General features: G+C 37.8%; 1 protein-coding gene and 1 pseudogene across 9 annotated transcripts in view; both read left to right on the top strand.

Moving 5' to 3' along the window:
- Positions 1–17,392, top strand: part of PTPN21 (protein tyrosine phosphatase non-receptor type 21) — a 108,493-nt gene that overhangs the window by 29,607 nt on the left and 61,494 nt on the right. For 6 of the 9 annotated variants that reach the window (XM_058292651.2, XM_058292671.1, XM_058292670.2 and 3 more), the window contains exons 4-8: positions 8,085–8,182; positions 9,409–9,476; positions 10,290–10,360; positions 12,429–12,516; positions 12,920–13,008. In XM_058292651.2, coding sequence (XP_058148634.1) covers positions 8,085–8,182; positions 9,409–9,476; positions 10,290–10,360; positions 12,429–12,516; positions 12,920–13,008 — 414 coding nt within the window. Of the gene's footprint in view, positions 1–8,084; positions 8,183–8,784; positions 8,898–9,408; positions 9,477–10,289; positions 10,361–12,428; positions 12,517–12,919; positions 13,009–17,392 lie in introns of all 9 variants that reach the window. The other 3 variants (XM_071213735.1, XM_071213737.1, XM_071213736.1) reach the window with 1 other exon arrangement.
- On the top strand, positions 5,664–6,599 carry LOC101428544 (serine/threonine-protein phosphatase 2A catalytic subunit beta isoform pseudogene; annotated as a pseudogene).

The following is a 17,392-nucleotide window of genomic DNA, read 5'->3' on the forward strand; positions in this document are numbered from 1 at the left end:
AAAAGTGAAAGCAGCTGATATTTTCAGGGAAGTTCAGATATTACCGAGAAAAAGAGAAAGGAAGTTTGAAAAGTAGACGTGGCCCAGTACAAGTCATGGTACAATGGGAAAGACATTTTCACATTTCAGTGGAATGTAAAGTTCAAATGTAGTTTAGCGAAGATTACCCTTAAACAATCTTAGAAGGTAGATTTGGCAAGACTATAGACAGGAGACTAGTTGGGAGTGTTTATGCTATAATCTAGGCATTAGCCTAGTAATGTGGACCTAAACAAAGACATTTGTAGTACTAAAGGTTGAGAGAGAGTGGACTTGTTAGATTCAATCAGTAGGTTTCCTTATTGATTAGGTGTTGGAGAACCTGACAGAGATTTTATTAATATTAGTTAGGATTAAGTATGGCTATATATAACAAGAGAAAACCCTAAATATCATTTTATTTCTCCTATAAAAGAAGTCATGCCATGCAGAGGCAGCAGGAAGGATAAAAGTCTTCTATTGTAAGTCTTCTTCTTTTACGGGGCTTTTCTGGAAGTCCCACTGCCTCTTAAAGCTATTACTTCAACCTTATTGGCTTGAATGAAGTCACATGACTACATGTAGCTCTAAAGGAAGCTTCCTGGTAGGCAAACACATAGGTCTAGAGCTCAAAAGCTAGGTCTGGACTGGAGGTGATGTGGGACTTAACACCACTTTGGAGGTTATGCAATATTTGAAGGCTATAATTAAAACCTTGGGAGTTGAGGCTCTCTTTTAGAGCAGTACGAAGACTTGGAAGAAGGGCAAAAACCTGAGGCACACCAACATTAAAATATATATATACACACAACCATATTTTTATATATAATTGTTTTGTAACTATAATTTAAATAGTCTGAAGCAAGAATAGACAAATGTACCTTTTTTGTCCTTTCGTTGAAGTCTTGGATTACATAAAACTAAGCAATAAAACAACAGACTCAGAAGTATCTTTTACACTTTTTTCAGTCATTTTCATGCAGTAGCATTTACATTGAAACAATTACTATGTAGATCCCCACTTACATTTATGTAGAAAATCCAATGAAATCCTACTGAAAGCTGCTAGAACTAAACTATGTTTATCAAGATTACTGGATATAAGAGCAATCTAAAAAAATCAATTGGGGAGTGAATGTAGCTAAAGTGATTGAGCACCTCTTCCCACATGAGAGGTCCTGGGTTTGGTCTCCAGTGCCTCCTAAAAAAAACCAAGACAAGCAAGCAAGCAAATGGAAAAACCAACTCAGGGGAGTGAACGTGGCTCAGTGGTTGGGTGCCAGATTCCCTCGGATGAGGTCCTGGGTTCAGTCCCCAGCCCTGGTACCTTAAAAAAAAAAAAAAAAAAAAAAAAAAAAAAATATATATATATATATATATATATATATATATATAGTATTTCTATATACTAGCAACAAATAGTTGGAAATTAAAATTAAGTGCCATTTGTATTAGCACAAAAATATAGAATTCTTAGGGATAACTCTTACAAAAGATGTAAAAAAACCTGAATATTGAAAAGTATTTTCCTTAGAAAATTTGAGACATAAAATGATGGAGATATCTTACCTTGTTCATAATTCAGAAGACTCAATATTGTCGTCACTTATCCTGAAATTGGCAGAACATTGTTGAAAGAAATTAAAGAAGTTATAAAAGATGAAGATATCTTACCTTGTTCATGGTTCAGAAGAGGGCACAATGTTAAGTTGTTACTTATCTCCAAACTGATAAATTCAAAGCAATCCCAGCAGGTTTTTTTTTTTTAATAGAAATTGATAAAATTAGTCTAAAATTCCTACGGAAATACGAAGATAATAGAATAACTAAAACAACTTTGAAAAAGAGCAAAATTGGAAGGCTAACACTACATGATTTTATGACTTATTATAAACTACAGCAGTCAAAGTAGTTTGGTATTAGTATAAAGATATACAAATAGATCTGTGGAATAGAATATGTTCCAGAAATAGACCCAACATATATAGACATCTAATTTTTGAGAAGGGTGCGAAAACAATTCAATGGAAAAATGATAATTTTTCAACAAATAGTGCTGGAACAATTGTATATCTCCATGCAGAAACATGAATTTTGATCCACATTTCATACAATGTATAAAAAATAACTAAAAATAGATAATAGATCTAATTGTCAAAACCTAAAACTATAAAGCACTAGAAGAAAATAGAGAAGAAAATCTTTGTGATTCTGGGTTAGGCAGAGATTTCTTGGCTATGACACCAAAACATGATGCATAAAAGAACATATTGATAAGTTGGACCTCATCAAAATTAAGAGCTCTGCTCTTCAAGAGGCACTGTGGGAAAAAAATGAAAAGACAAACTACAGAACAGAAAAAAATTCTTTGCAAAGGATAAAGAACTTTTATCAAGAATCTATAAAAAGCAAATCAAAACTATAAGAGATACCTACATACCTGTATAAAATTGCCAAAATGATAAAGACTGACTATAAATAAGTCTTGGTAAGGATATATAGAGGTTGGAGTTCTCATACAATGCTGGTGGGAATGTGAAATGCTACAACTACTTTGGAAGACAGTCTGGCAGTTTGGAATAGAGTATGGATTAGAGTGGACTTACTGATACTCTTTTCTGGAACTATTGTGATTAGTAATGGAAGAAAATGTAACACTGATGTGGAATAAGTGGCCATGGTAGCTGCTGAGGGTAAGGAGAGGGAAGAAAAGATATGATGTGGGGGCATTTTCAGGACTTGGAGTTGTCCTGTGTGGTACTGCAGGGACAGTTGCTGGACATTGTATGTCCTGCCATGGCCCACTGGGTGTACTGGGAGAAAGTGTGAACTGCAATGTAAACCATTATCCATGTGGTGCAGCAGTGCTCAAAAATGTATTCACAAATGCAGTGAGTGTCCCATGATGATGAAAGATGCTGTTGATATGGGAGGAGTGGGGTGAGTGGGGGTGGGGGGTATATGGGGACCTCATATTTTTTGAATCTAACATTAAAATAAATAAAGACCCCCCCCCAAAAAAAAAGTTAAGCATGTACCTACCAAAATTAGTAAATCCCCTTTCTAAAAGTCAACCCATTTCTGGTATATTGTTTGGCTGCACTGTACAAGGACCTGTACACAAATATTTGTAGTGCTTTATTTGTAATAACCAAAAACTGAAAAGAAATGAAAAGTCTATCAATTGGTGAATAGAACAACTGTGGTATATACATACAATGGAATACTGCATAACAATAAAAAGAGTGGACTGTTGATACACTCAACGCTAAAGAATCTCAAATAATTAGGGGGACCAGTCAGACAAAAAGATAGCATAAAGTATGATCTCAGGAAAACTCTTGAAAATGCAGAGTAATCCATAGGGTCAAAAGCAGATCACTGGTTCCCTATGGAGGGTGTGGAAGAGTAGGAGGGAGAAATTATAGAGGGCATGAACAGACTTTTGGGAGTGATTGGTATGGTCCTGATTTTGTGGTAACGGTTCATGGGTGTATTCATCTATCAAAATTGTATACCTTAAATATAAACAGGATATTGCTTATCAGTTATACATTAGTAAAGGTGTTACAAAAAAAAAAACATTCAAAGATCTTTTAAGAAAACAAAAGGGTAAAACAATCTGAATAACATATCTTTGGAAAACGACATCAGAACTTTAAGACCACAAAACGATGGAAAATTTCAACTTAAAATTGCAAAATGAGCTAAAGAAAATAATAGATGCCATAAAAGAATGATTTAAATTCAATGTAGGAAAGCTTGGAAATAATTTGATTATATAACAGATGAACATGACAGTAAAGCTGATAGAGATCAATTTTAAAATGATAGCAGTTATAAAAGTGAAACAAAGATCAAACGTGTAATAGAGTACTTAAAGGAGAAAGTCAAGACATTGGTAAACAGCAAATACTAAAAACTATCATAAGAAACTTTTCTTGTAAGAAAGTACTCAGTACTTTGGCTATTAATTATTCGGCCAAGAGCATAATGTAAGTACTTGGCTATTAATTATTCAGCCAAGAACCTAATGTAAGGCAAAAAATCATTCTTGCAGAAGGATTAGATAATTTGGTAAGGGTATGTTGCTTTCCAGTGATTTTACTTGATTCAAGGAAAGAACCTAGGATATTTATGGTAGAGTCTGTGGATGATAGCATGTTCTGTAGATAGATTTCCCTAAGTGTAGCCTCCCTCAAATTGGTTTTTAGAAGTCACCTGGCAGAAGTTTCAAGTTTTCTCTTTGGCAGCATTTCACAGCAACCAACATTCTCTTGGTCGATAGAGGGAGATCAGTGGGTTCTGCTATTGAAAGTGGAAAAGTCAAGTCTGATTTTTTTTCTTCCTGAATGGCTGGTGTTTTGATCAGTTTTTTTGGTAACAAAGAGACCTGACAAGCTAGCTCACATGATAGAGGATTTGACCCAACAGATAGGGCATCTGCCTACCACATGGGAGGCCCGCGGTTCAAATCCCGGGCCTCCGTCACCCGTGTGGAGCTGGCCTACGCGCAGTGCTGATGCGTGCAAGGAGTGCCCTGCCATGCAGGGGTGTCTCCTGCATAGGGGAGCCCCACGCTTAAGGAGTGTGTCCCGGAAGGAGAGCCGCCCAGCGCGAAAGAAAGTGCAGCCTGCCCCCTGAGTGATGCTGCACACATGGAAAGCTGATGCAGCAAGATGATGCAACAAAACGCGACACAGATTCCGGGTGCTGCTGACAAGAATACAAGCAGACAGAGAGCAGACAACTAGGAGGGGGGGCGGGGAAGGGGAGAGAAATAAAGAAAAAATAAATCTTAAAAAAAAAAAGGATTTGTGAGGGCACATGCAGAATGACTCAAGGGGTGGGCTGTCAGGGGAATTCAAATATGAACTGTTTTTGCTTCAAAGATATCAAACCTGGAAGAGATTCTGGATTCAAGACAACTCTATAGAAAGTCCTGACAGAGAGTCTTTGGATCTTCCTTCAGCACTACCCCCTGTTAGAACAAAGTTTGACACACAGTAGTCACTACATTGAGTGAATAAATAAAAGCCAGCAATGCGTCTTCACTGTGGGCCTTCATCAAAACAGACAAGTGATACAGATGAATATTTAAGCTGACTGGCTTAAAGTACACGATTGGTGATGATAATTACAAGGTGGCAGCAGCTGTGGTGTAGGGAGATAGGTAGGAGAGGGGAGTAGCGCTTGGGACCCAGAAAGAATGCTGGGGGAGGGGGATCGTGTTCCCTTGGATGACCAGGTATTCATCAAGGTATTGGACCTGTGGTTGGAGCAACTGAATGAAGGTAGTCAGCCTAATGAGAACCAAGCACGGATCCTGTGCGAAAAGGCTAGGAAATTTAAACAAAAGAATCAAATGTTTAAGAGGTTCCTTGTCCTCTTATGGTCTGTGGAGATATTCATTTCAATTCCATGAGTTTTTTTTTTTTTTTTAAGATTTCTTTATTTCTCTCCCCTTCTTCCCTCTCCCCCACGTTGTATGCTCTCTCTCTGTTCACACGCTGTGTGTTCTTCTGTGTCCGCTTGTATTCTCATTAGGTGGCACTGGGAATCTGTGTCTCTTTTTGTTGCATCATCTTGCTATGCCAGCTCTCCATGTGTGTGGCACCACTCCTAGTGGGCTGTGATTTCGCGCAGGGCAGCTCTCCTTTGTGCGGGGGCCACTCCTTGCGCGGTGGGCACCCTTACAAGGGGGCATCCCTGCATGGGCCAGCACTCCTTGTGCCCAGCAGCACTGCCCGTGGGCCAGTTCACCACACGAGCCAGGAGGCCCTGGGTGTCGAACGCTTGAACCGCCTATATGGTAGGCGGATGCTCTATCTGTTGAGCCACATCTGCTTCCCCAATTCCATGATCTTATGGAATTTTTTAGAATTGGTGGGAAATCACAACCAGACACAAACTATTCATGAGTGACTTATGTTAAAAGAGTTATTTAAGGGAGACTGTGACACTTGTGCCATTTAAGGTGCATTTTCCAAAACGCATTATAATATTGAGAAGAAACAATGAAAGCTGATAAAATACCCAAGTATATGGCTTTTTAAAATGAATATCTATGAAAGTATGGAAATGCCCATGTTTGGAAATATTTCACACATCTATTTATCTTCCACTTACAGTTTTAGGAGACAGACAGTTATTTGGTCTTCATGGTGGTCTCTTTCCATCCATAGATACACTGGGTCATTTAAGGGCCCTGGATTGTTTATAGGAAGTGCTACGTGAAGGCCCATTATGTGATTTGTTATGGTCAGATCCAGATGATGGTGGTGCATGAGGTGTTTTTCCATGTGGTGCTGGCTGTACGTTTGGACGAGACACCTCTGAAATGTTTAACTATGCCAGTGGTCTCGCTGGCTTCTCCTGCTCACCAGCTTGTAATGGAGGGATACGATTGGTGTCATGATAGGAAAGTGCTTACTATTGTCAGGGCACACAATTGTTACCGTTGTGGGAACCAGGCTGCTGTGATTGAATGTGATGACACTTTAATATTCCTTCAGTTTGACCCAGCACCTCATCGTGGAGAGCCTCATAGTAGCTGGTGCACCCCAAACTAATTTCTGTGAATTGCGCCAGAGAAAATCTACCTTTGTATCTGGAAATATACCTAGTTTAAAAAATAAAACAAAACTATATATATATGTATATAAACAAAAAAGTAACAGTAGTTTGTGTTTCTGTAACAAATTTGCATCTAGCTTGGCATTAAACCACATCATGGACCAAAATGTACCATACTAAAGATTAGCATTTAGCACAATTTCAAACTGAAATTAAGTACCACATTGTGTTCTAGATCAGTCACTCTTAACTACAGTTTGCCTGCTGTATTTGTAGTAACCATTTTCCTCTGGACTAGTCAAACAGAAAAGGCAACTTATTCCTTTCTTTCCTTTTGCACTGATTTGAAAATATTAATCCTAGCATTTAACTGGCATGGATGAATAGAGTTGGAGTCTTTTTTTTTTTTTTTAAATCATTTGGAGTCTTATTTTTAAGGAAAATTCATACAAGCCAACTTCCACCTAATCCATTATTACCCTTTATCTTACTGAAATGTGTAATTAACTGAGCAAAATATTATTCTTGGGAATGTCACCATAACATTTAAAGAGATTTCCCTTCATTTGTTTAATGTGCAGTTTGTGAAATCTGGCTAAAACCTACATAAGAGTAACCTCCAGAATGACCTCCTGAATCTCTTTAAACTTTCTATTTTAAACAAACAAACAAAAAACAATTACCGTTTATTGAGTGCCAGCTGTGTTCTTGGTGTTGCGTTAAGAGCTTTACATATATTTTAAAAATAGGTTCAGTTCTGTGAAGGAGTGATATTATTCTTATTTTACTGGTGATAAAGTTTAAAACCACAGCTTATGATTTGTCCAGATTCTTACAAAATACTAAATTGAAGAGCTGGATTTTAGCCTAGGTCTTTTTTATTATAAAACTCGGGCTATTAACTAGTACCATATGTTATGCCTATATTAAAAGATGAGGGAAAGAATAGAAGTAAGCCTACATTACAGAATATTGAGAAAGCATTTTAGCAGTTATTCCTTTTGAGATTTTATAAAGAATATTTTAGTGTAAATCTGCTCTGAAATATCAGGAACCATTTTCCTCTGGCCGGGGCTAAGAACTACCAAACAAGATAAGCCAAGGCTTATTTTACCAAACTACTGGATTTTAAGTAAAAACTGGCTGTTCATGCTCTGTTTCTCCAACTGAAAAGAACAGAATATAGGACTATTTTACAGGGCATGAGACAGATGACCAGTTTTCTTCTAGATTGTTTTAGCGTTGAAATAACTGCAGTTAGGGATAAGTGATTCAACAAATAAAATTTTGTTTGTGTATATATGTGTTTGTGTGTGTCTGTGTATGTATATGTATAGATATAGGCAGGCCATTATTCAAAACCTTCTGGAATTATGGTTTCATTTGAACAGTTTTTAAACTGTTACTGTACCAGCTTATGATAAAATGCATTGCATCTCAATTGGAGGTAATAGTGATACTGACTGTAAAAATTGACATTTTAAAAATAGGTATCAGTATTATCTGCAGCTGAAGAAAGATATCTTGGAAGGAAACATTCCTTGTACATTGGAGCAAGCAATTCAGCTAGCGGGCTTAGCTGTTCAAGGTAAATAAAGGGAATCAATAAAGTAATAATTCTATAAGATTAAAATGTGTGTTACAACAGAAAACAGCAAGGAATTTTTCAAAACTTGACTTTTTGTATACATTTTTTCAGTGCCTTCGTATTAGTGAAATATTATTCTGTTATCTAAGGGACTTCCTTGTTAGAAAAAAATGAATTTGGATTACTTTAATAGAATGTGAGACTTCTAGAAGGTTAACCATATTATCATATGTCAACAGAACAAACAGTCCAATAAAAGGAATATACATTTAAAGAATTTAATATATTATGCATTCTTCTAGTTTAAGGTCTTAATGTGCTAATAGCTAATATCTTAGGGTAAAGATCTGCTAATCAGTGAATGAGGTTCATTTATACTTTACACCTCATTTGTTTGGGTTCTTAAACAGTCGTCCTGGGTTATAGAGTATCAGCAATTGAAAAGAGAAAGGTCTTGCTTTTTACAACTATTTTTAAATTAAGTTTTTTCATTTCTCACTTGCCTATTCTTCATGTATTTACATGTATGTATATATTTTGGGAAGACTTCTGCTGGGGCACTATTTCAAATAATAACTAGCATTTAACTTTGGGAGTTGAAGGTTAATCAGAAGAATAATTAATAAGATTGTCAAGATATTAGCAGGCATGGAGACATATGTTATTTTTGACAAAAAATTTGCCTGATACACGTGGAGCCACATTCCTTTTCAAGGTACTTTGAATCTTCTTAAGTATCATCTTTGACTTTAAGAGTTAGTTTCTCATAAGCTTTTTGCTGAACCATCAATTTTTTCAACAATTTTAAATTTCGAAACTAATGCATCTTGCTGTAGCATATTCACATGATCTAATTCCATCCCCCAGAGGTAATCACTACTGTCAGCAGTTTTGTTTCTTCCTGACATTTTTCTGTGCATAAGTAAGCAAACATGATGACAGGGTAGGTTTCATTGTTATTTATTATTAAAATGAGATCATATAGTACATAGTTTTTCATTTATTTTTTCACTTTATTCGTAGGCATTTTTCAAAGTCAAAAAACTATGTGGGTCTACCTAATTAATGTTTTTAAAAAGATATTTTTAAAATTCACAGATGATAGCTGTTCAGACAGATTTGCTAAATCATGACCATACCATCTATATACTGCATATTGAATTTGTGCACGTACTGCTATGAAAGTTAACTATAATTGACATGTGAATGTTTGTCATTTTGTACAGCTGATTTTGGTGACTTTGATCAGTATGAATCCCAAGACTTTCTGCAGAAATTTGCCTTGTTTCCTGTGGTAAGACTTCCTTTTACAGTTGGCCTTTTAATAAACATTTTATCTCTATACTCTTCATAATCTCTGAAATGAAGTCTGTATTGTATCCTTACTAAACAGGAATAGTGTTGAAGAAAATCAATCCCCAACTCAAGTGTGAATGCTTTCCTGTTTGTAGCCTGGTTGGTTCTTATAAGCCCACAGAAACCAAAGGGTCTGTAGTTGCTGGTTGTAGTCAGAGAATTAGTTTTTGCATTTGGATATGAATCTAAAGACAAGGATTCAGTCCACCTTCTGAGGAACCACGCATGTGTTTTGCTTCTAACTGAAGCTTGAAACTTCACAAAGTTCTTTTGAATTGAATTTGGTTCTCATCAGCAATTAAAAAAAACTTAGATGCCAAAAAAAGACACTTCCTTCTACTTTTTAAGTCACTGTTGTTGGAATTGACATGTAGACTGCATCAGAACAGCTAAGGAAGGTGGAAAGTTCTCCTTCTGAGCATCCGTATAGTGGACAGAGAATGCACAGATGATGTAACTGTGCTGGGCTCAGAACTGGCTGGTTGATGTTCCAACCTGAAAAAAATGCAGTGGAAACTTTCTCTAGGATGACTCGAGAAGATAGGACAATTTTTTTTTTTTTTTTGGCTCCTGGCAGAAGCCACTAAATTCCTTTTAAAAATTATGATTATATACTTAAGCAAAGCATCCACATACTAATAAAATTGATAATTTTGCCTGATTGTGACAGGATTTGGTAGCCATCAGCAGCAATAATTTTTCTGGGAAATGTGGGCAATTTTACATACTTGATGCTTTGTGTTTTGTTCAGGGGTGGTTACAAGATGAAAAAGTATTGGAAGAAGCAACACAAAAAGTGGCTTTACTACATCAGAAATACAGGTAAATACTAAGAAATGGAAATGGCGTAGAACTAATGCCTGTTTGAATTTGAAATATGCGTTGATGCAGTTGAATTCAGAACTTCAGGCTGCTGCTACTGCTATTACTACTACAACTGTTATAGGTCGCTAACATTTACTTAGCACTCACTGTGGGCCAGATGCTGTTTAAGCACTAGCCCCTATTAATTCATTCAATTATCCATGTTTTACTAATAATGAAACTGAAGTGGTTAGAAGTAGCCTGTTTGAAGGGTGCTCATTATTTATATATTTAAGCCATGTGAAAGGTGTGTGTGGGTTACCTAACCCTGCATAGGTTAATGCAATTTTAGGGACATTTGTCTTCTTTTATGAGGCAGCATGTGCAGGGTTATTTCCCCCTGCACACCTATAGAGGCTGCATCTCTGGCCTTACATCTGTGGGGAAGTTGTACTAAGAGCTGTGGTACTGATTGTCCTGATCTTCTGTGTACCTTGGGGTGCTGCTAGATAGTGACTTACTTTGATGGTGAATCTGTTTGCATTGCCTGTAAGAAAAATCCTCTCCTAGAGAAAGGTAGGTCTTATTCTAAACCAAATAGCCACACAGTTCCAGGTGTCATTAAATTCTTATAATCACTCCTTAAGGTAAATAGTACCATCTCAGTCTTAACAGGTGGGGGAACCAAGTTCAAAAAGCCTAAATAACTTGCCTTACATTACATAACCAGTACATGGTAGAGATGGGATTTGAAACTGATTATAGCCTATTTTTTATCTTCTACCATTAAAAAGAACCTTCTGCTGCTAGTCTCTCCAAACTCAGAGCCTTATAATCCCACACAAAAGATTAATCTTCCTAAAATATCTTTTTCCTCTTATCTCTACCTGTCCTTCTCCCCTCCCAGTTGTTCGTGAATCCACTAACCTGGGACTACAGGCCTCCAACACTTTGGTGAAATCCTGTCTTTCCAGCTTTACCTTCTGCTATCCTGAATAAGTCCTTTTTTCCAGCAGAATTGATTTCTCAGGCACATATTACTCTTCTTTTCTTACCATCATTCATTCTTTTGTGCATTTCTTTAAAAGATAATTCAGTACTATTGCTCTATATGAGGCAGAATGCAGGATTCTGTGGGTACAAAGGTAAGCAGAATAAATCCCTGCCTTCAAAGAATGCATCTGCTGCCTTGAAATTAAGGGATAGGCAGGATACCCCATCACAATAATAATTAAAGTGCCGTCTGTATTGTAGATTTCTGCACATTATAACATGAATGCAGTGGGATAGGTGTGCACAGAGTGCAGTGGATCTGGCTTAGACTCAGCAGGCTCACAGAAGGTGACCAAGATGGGGTGATACATAGGCTGAGTCTTAAAGGGTATTAGGGGTCAGCCAGGTGCACAAGGGTTTGACAGGTATACCAAGAAGAGTGATTAGCATGTTCAAAGGCATACAGGCGTGAGGGAACATGGGGTATTCAGAGTAATGCACATGAGTTTGGGATGGCTGCAGCTTTGAGTACCTTGGGGGGATGAGGTTGGAGAGCAAGTCTCCATGCAGCTAGCACACTTCCTTTACCCTCACTGCCTTCCTGAACCCCCCACCCCCTTTGTACTTTTTCAGTTAACTGAGCTAAAAGGGCTTCCCATCCTCTAATCTCCTTGAGCCCTTATTCCCTGCACTTATATTTGGCATTTAACATACGATGCTTAGTAATGCCTGATCTTTTAGATAAGAAGCAGTTACTTGGTGGGTTAGAAAAATCCTAGCTTTTACTTGAACTTTTAGAGGCTTGTTTTATTCCTACCTTCCTCCTACCCTGCCTAAAGTACAAGAGCTAGGATCTTACGTAACTAACCCTCGGCATTCTGTACATTCTGTACAGTGCTTTCCTTGTAGTCAGTTTTCATTAAATATTGATAGAGTGATATGTTCAATTACAGATGCCTAGAAACTTGAAATGTTTATGTTTTATGCCGAATTGATATATAGTTTTTTAGAAAAGCAGGGTTTTCTTTTTTTTCTTCTTTTTTTCATTTTTAGTTTTGCAAACAATCTCACTAAAACATATTTTGGGTTGCAGAGGGCTCTCAGCTCCTGATGCTGAAATGCTGTACATGCAGGAAATAGAGAGAATGGATGGGTATGGAGAAGAGAGCTACCCTGCCAAGGTAGGTGTGGTATGAAGGCTGGGCTTTCTGAAATCAGCCTCAGCAATTCTGAAAGAATAATAGAGAAGCCTAAGGAGTCCTTGTTGTGCAAAGACTGAAGACAGGCAAAAGGCTGGCAACTTAAAAGCTGAGGTCCTGACAACCAAAATTTTATAATAAAACACATTCCTTTTTTGCAGTTTGTGCTTTGAAATACTCTTGAAATAGTTCTTAAGGGGCCCAACTCTTCCAACTTCCATACATATTTACAAGATGACACATTTAGATATTTTCCTTCTGAATAGTTACTGTGAAGATCTTCTGAACATTTTATATCTGGGAAGTAAAGTTAGGGAATTTGGTGTAGTTGTAGTTCTTATGCATCTGTTTATTGAATCTTTCTTTTACTGCTTTCTCCTTTTAGGACAGCCAAGGAAGTGACATATCCATTGGAGCATGTCTTGATGGTATCTTTGTGAAACACAAGAATGGGAGGCCTCCTGTGATATTTAGGTATTCTTACATCTTTCTTTAGACATGCATTTTTTATGTCTTTCATTGGTGATTAAAAAAAAAAATGAGATCCCTTGAGGGTTTGCTATATCTATCTATCTATCTATCTATCTATCTATCTATCTATCTATCTATCTATCTATCTATCTATCTACTTATCTGTCTCTCCATCCCTCCCTCCCTCCCTCCTCTCTCCCTCCCTCCCTCCCTCCTCCTGCCCTGCTGTTTTTGTTATCTGTGTTGTCTTTTCTTCTCATTTTCTCATTTTCTCTCCTCTATGATCCTGGAGACTCCTGATGTGGAGAGAGGTCCCCTGTCAATTGTGCCACCTCAGTTCCTGGTTTCTACTGTGCTTCATCTTGACTCTTCCCTTGTCTCTCTTTTGTTGCATCCTCATCTTGCTACGTGACTCACTTGTGTGGGCACTGGCTTACCACGCGGACACTGGCTCACCACATGGGCACTCATGCTTACTGGCTCACCACACGGGCACTGGCTTGCCATGGGGGCATGCTTTCTCTTCTTTTTTTTTCACCAGGAGGCCCCAGGGATCAAACCCAGTTCCTCCCATATGGTAGGCAGAAGCTCTATCACTTGAACCACATCTGCTTCCCGGTGATTTCTTTTTTTAAAATTATTTTTATTTATTTCTCTTCCCTTCCTCCTCTCCCCCCCCATTGTCTGCTCTCTCTGTGCATTTGCTGTGTGTTCTGTGTCTGCTTGCATTCTTGTCAGCAGCACTGGAAATCTGTGTGTCTTTTTGTTGTGTCATCTTGCTGCATCAGCTCTCCATGTGTGGCGCCATTCCTGGGCAGGCTGTGCTTTTTTTCCTGTGGGGCAGCTCTCCTTATGGGGTACACTTCTTGTGTGTGGGGGACACTTCTGCATGACAGGGCACTCCTTGCATGCATCAGCACTGCGCATGGGCCAGCTCACCACACAGGTCAGAAGGCCCTGGGTTTGAACCCTGAATCTCCTATGTGGTAAGCAGATGCTCTATCAATTGAGCCAAATCCTCTTCTCCCTGGTAATCTCTTTTTAGTACCTATCATAGTTAAATTGGTAATAAGTCTCTCTCAAGGTCACATTAGAAAATGGAAATCTTTTCTATAATATTCTACTGAGTTTTTTTTTTTTTGGTTGCTTTCTTTTTTCTTTTTTTTATTGGAGAAATTCTGGGTTTACAGAAAAACCATGCATAAAATACAGAGTTCCCATGTACCACTATATTAACTCTACTGAGTTTTTTTTTTTTGGTTGCTTTCTTTTTTCTTTTTTTTATTGGAGAAATTCTGGGTTTACAGAAAAACCATGCATAAAATACAGAGTTCCCATGTACCACTATATTAACCTTGTATTAGTGCGGTAACATTTGTTACAATTCATGAAAGAACATGAATAATAATTGTATTATTAACTATAGTCCATTGTTTACAATAGAGTTCACTGTGTTGTACAGTCCTATGTGTATTTTTTAATTTAAGTAACATATATGCAAGCTAAAATTTCTCCTTTTGTCCACATTCACATATATAATTTAGTGTAATTAATTACATTCACAATATTGTGCTATCATCACCACCATCCAATACCAAAACTTTACAATCAACCCAAATAGAAACTCTACAATTAAAGCATTAACTTCCCATTCTTAACAACCCCCCCCAGCACCAGGTACTTTATATGCTAGATTATGACTCTTTGAATTTCCTTATTCTAATTATTTCTTATCTCTGAGATCGTACAATATTTGTCTTTTTGTTCTGGCTTACTTGACTCAACTTGATGTCTTCAAGATTCATCCATGTTGTTGTATGTATCAGAATTTCATTCCTTTTTATGACTGAATAATATTTCTTTGTATGTATATGCCACATGTTATTCATTTGTTCCTTGCTGTTCACTTGGGTTGCATTCATCTTTTAGCAGTTGTGACTAATGCTGCCATGAACATTGGTGTGTTTTAAGGTCTTTTGGATATATACCTGGAAGTGGGATTGTTGGGTCATATGTTAATTCTATACATAACTTTTGAGGAACTGCCAAACTGTCTTCCATTACAGCTGCACCATTTTACATTCCTACCAGCAATGAATCAGCGTTCCTATTTCTTTACATCTTCTCTGAAACTTGTAATTTTGTATCCTTTTAATAGTAGCCATTTTGGTGTGTGTGAAATGGTATCTCATGGTTTTGATTTGCATTTCCCACATAGCTAATGATGTTGAGTGTCTTTTCATGTGCTTTCTGGCCATTTGTGTGTGTGTATATATATGCACATATATATACATATATATGTATATATATCGGAGAGATGTCTGTTCAAGTCATTTGCCTTTTTTTTTTATTTTTTAAAGGAGGTACTGGGGATTGATTCTGGAATCTTGTACATGGGAAGCAGGTGCTCAACCACTGAGCTATATCCACTCCCCTTTTGCCCATTTTTAAATTGGGTTGGGTTGTTTGTCTTTTTAATGTTGAGTTGTAGGATTTCCTTCCTTCCTTCCTCCTTCCCTCCCTCTCCCCTTCCCCCCCACCCCGCCCCAGCTGTCTGTTCTCTGTGTCCATTTGCTGCGTGTTCTTCTTTTGTCCGCTTCTGTTGTTGTCAGCGGCATGGGAATCTGTGTCTCTTTTTGTTGCTTAATCTTGCTGCATCAGCTCTCCGTGTGTGTGGCACCATTCCTGGGCAGGCTGAACTTCCTTTTGCGCTGGGTGGTTCTCCTTACAGGGCGCACTCCTTGTGTGTGGGGCTCCCCTACATGGGGGCACCCCTGCGTGGCATGGCACTCCTTGCGTATATCAGCACTGCACGTGGGCCAGCTCCACACAGGTCAAGGAGGCCCGGGGTTTGAACTGCAGACCTCCCATGTGGTAGACGGACGCCCTATCCACTGGGCCAAGTCCGCTTCCCCTGTGTTTCTATTTGTTGTGTCATCTTGTTGTTTCAGCTTCTTCGTGTGTGCGGCACCATTCTTGGGCAGTCTGCACTTTCTTTTGCACTGGGCGGCTCTCCTTACAGGGCACACTCCTTGCTCGTGGGGCTCCCCTATGCGGTAGATACCTGGGTGTGGCACGGCACTCCTTGTGCACATCAGCACTGCACATGGGCCAGCTCCACACGGGTCAGGGAGGCCCGGGGTTTGAACTGCAGACCTCCCATGTGGTCGACGGATGCCCTATCCACTGGGCCAAGTCTGCTTCCCAGTAATATGTTTTAAAGTCAGAAAGTGAGAATCCTATAACTTCATTCTTCTTTTTAAAGATAGTTTTTGGCTATTTTGGGTCCCTTACCCTTTCAAATAAATTTGATTGGGTTGAGAATGGAGCTGATGCTTAATGTATGTAGAATTTTAAAATAAGGTTTATTGTAAAAGTGTGGGAATGATTAAAGTTGATGGTAACATTACAGTATGAAACACAACTGATTTATAAATCCGATTGTGGCTGAAAGGGGTAGTATGTGGAAGTAAATGTCAATTGAAAGGAAACTAGAGAATAATCTAGAGACTGTATAGCCTAGTAATTTTGGTGGTGGTTAACAGTATAAATATAAGAATGCTCTTCTAAAGTGTTAAGAATATGTTGATACAGTTGTTTCAACTAATGTAACTTATGGGCAATAGTTAATAGTAATGTAATATATTTGCAGCAGTGGCAAAGAAGATATTAGATCAGTTCTAAGGGTCAAAAATAGGGTGGTATAAGGGGGTATGGGATTTTTCCTTTTGGAGTAATGAAAATGTTTTAAACTGAGTTTCACCACAACTCTGAGATGAAAATAAGAGCCACTGAGTATACACTTTGGATTGATTGTACAAGGCATGGGGCTGTGTAACACAGTGAAATCTGTGGTGGAAGATGGACTGTGGTTAACAGCAAATACAAGAATGTTCTCTTGTGAAGTACAGCAAATATTTAATACTAATACAAGGTGTCAATAATAGTGTGGGTTGGGGGAAAATACACCAAATGTAAGAAATGGACTATAGGGGGGTGGGGGGTACATGGGGACCTCATACTTTTTGAATGTAATATTTAAAAAAATGAATTAAAAAAAATAAAACAGGCAAAAAAAAAAAAAGGAAATGGACTATAGTTAGTAGTAATACTTTGATGATGCTCTTCATAATTTGTATGAACACAACAATAAAAGTATTCTTGGTGGGGTGATGTATGGGAATCCTAGATGATGTTATGCTTGTTTGTTTTATAGATTTTACTATAAAAGTATATACTTTTACTCTACGTTTTTGTTTATGTTCATGTATGAATGATATACTTCAATAAAAAATTCTAAATGCAGAAATAAATCAATTGGCCATAAATGTGGGAGTCTATTTCTGAACTCTCAATTTGATTCTGTTAGTCTGTATATCTATCTTTG

The sequence above is a fragment of the Dasypus novemcinctus genome, chromosome 3, assembly GCF_030445035.2.
Source record: "Dasypus novemcinctus isolate mDasNov1 chromosome 3, mDasNov1.1.hap2, whole genome shotgun sequence".
Lineage (NCBI taxonomy): Eukaryota > Metazoa > Chordata > Mammalia > Cingulata > Dasypodidae > Dasypus > Dasypus novemcinctus.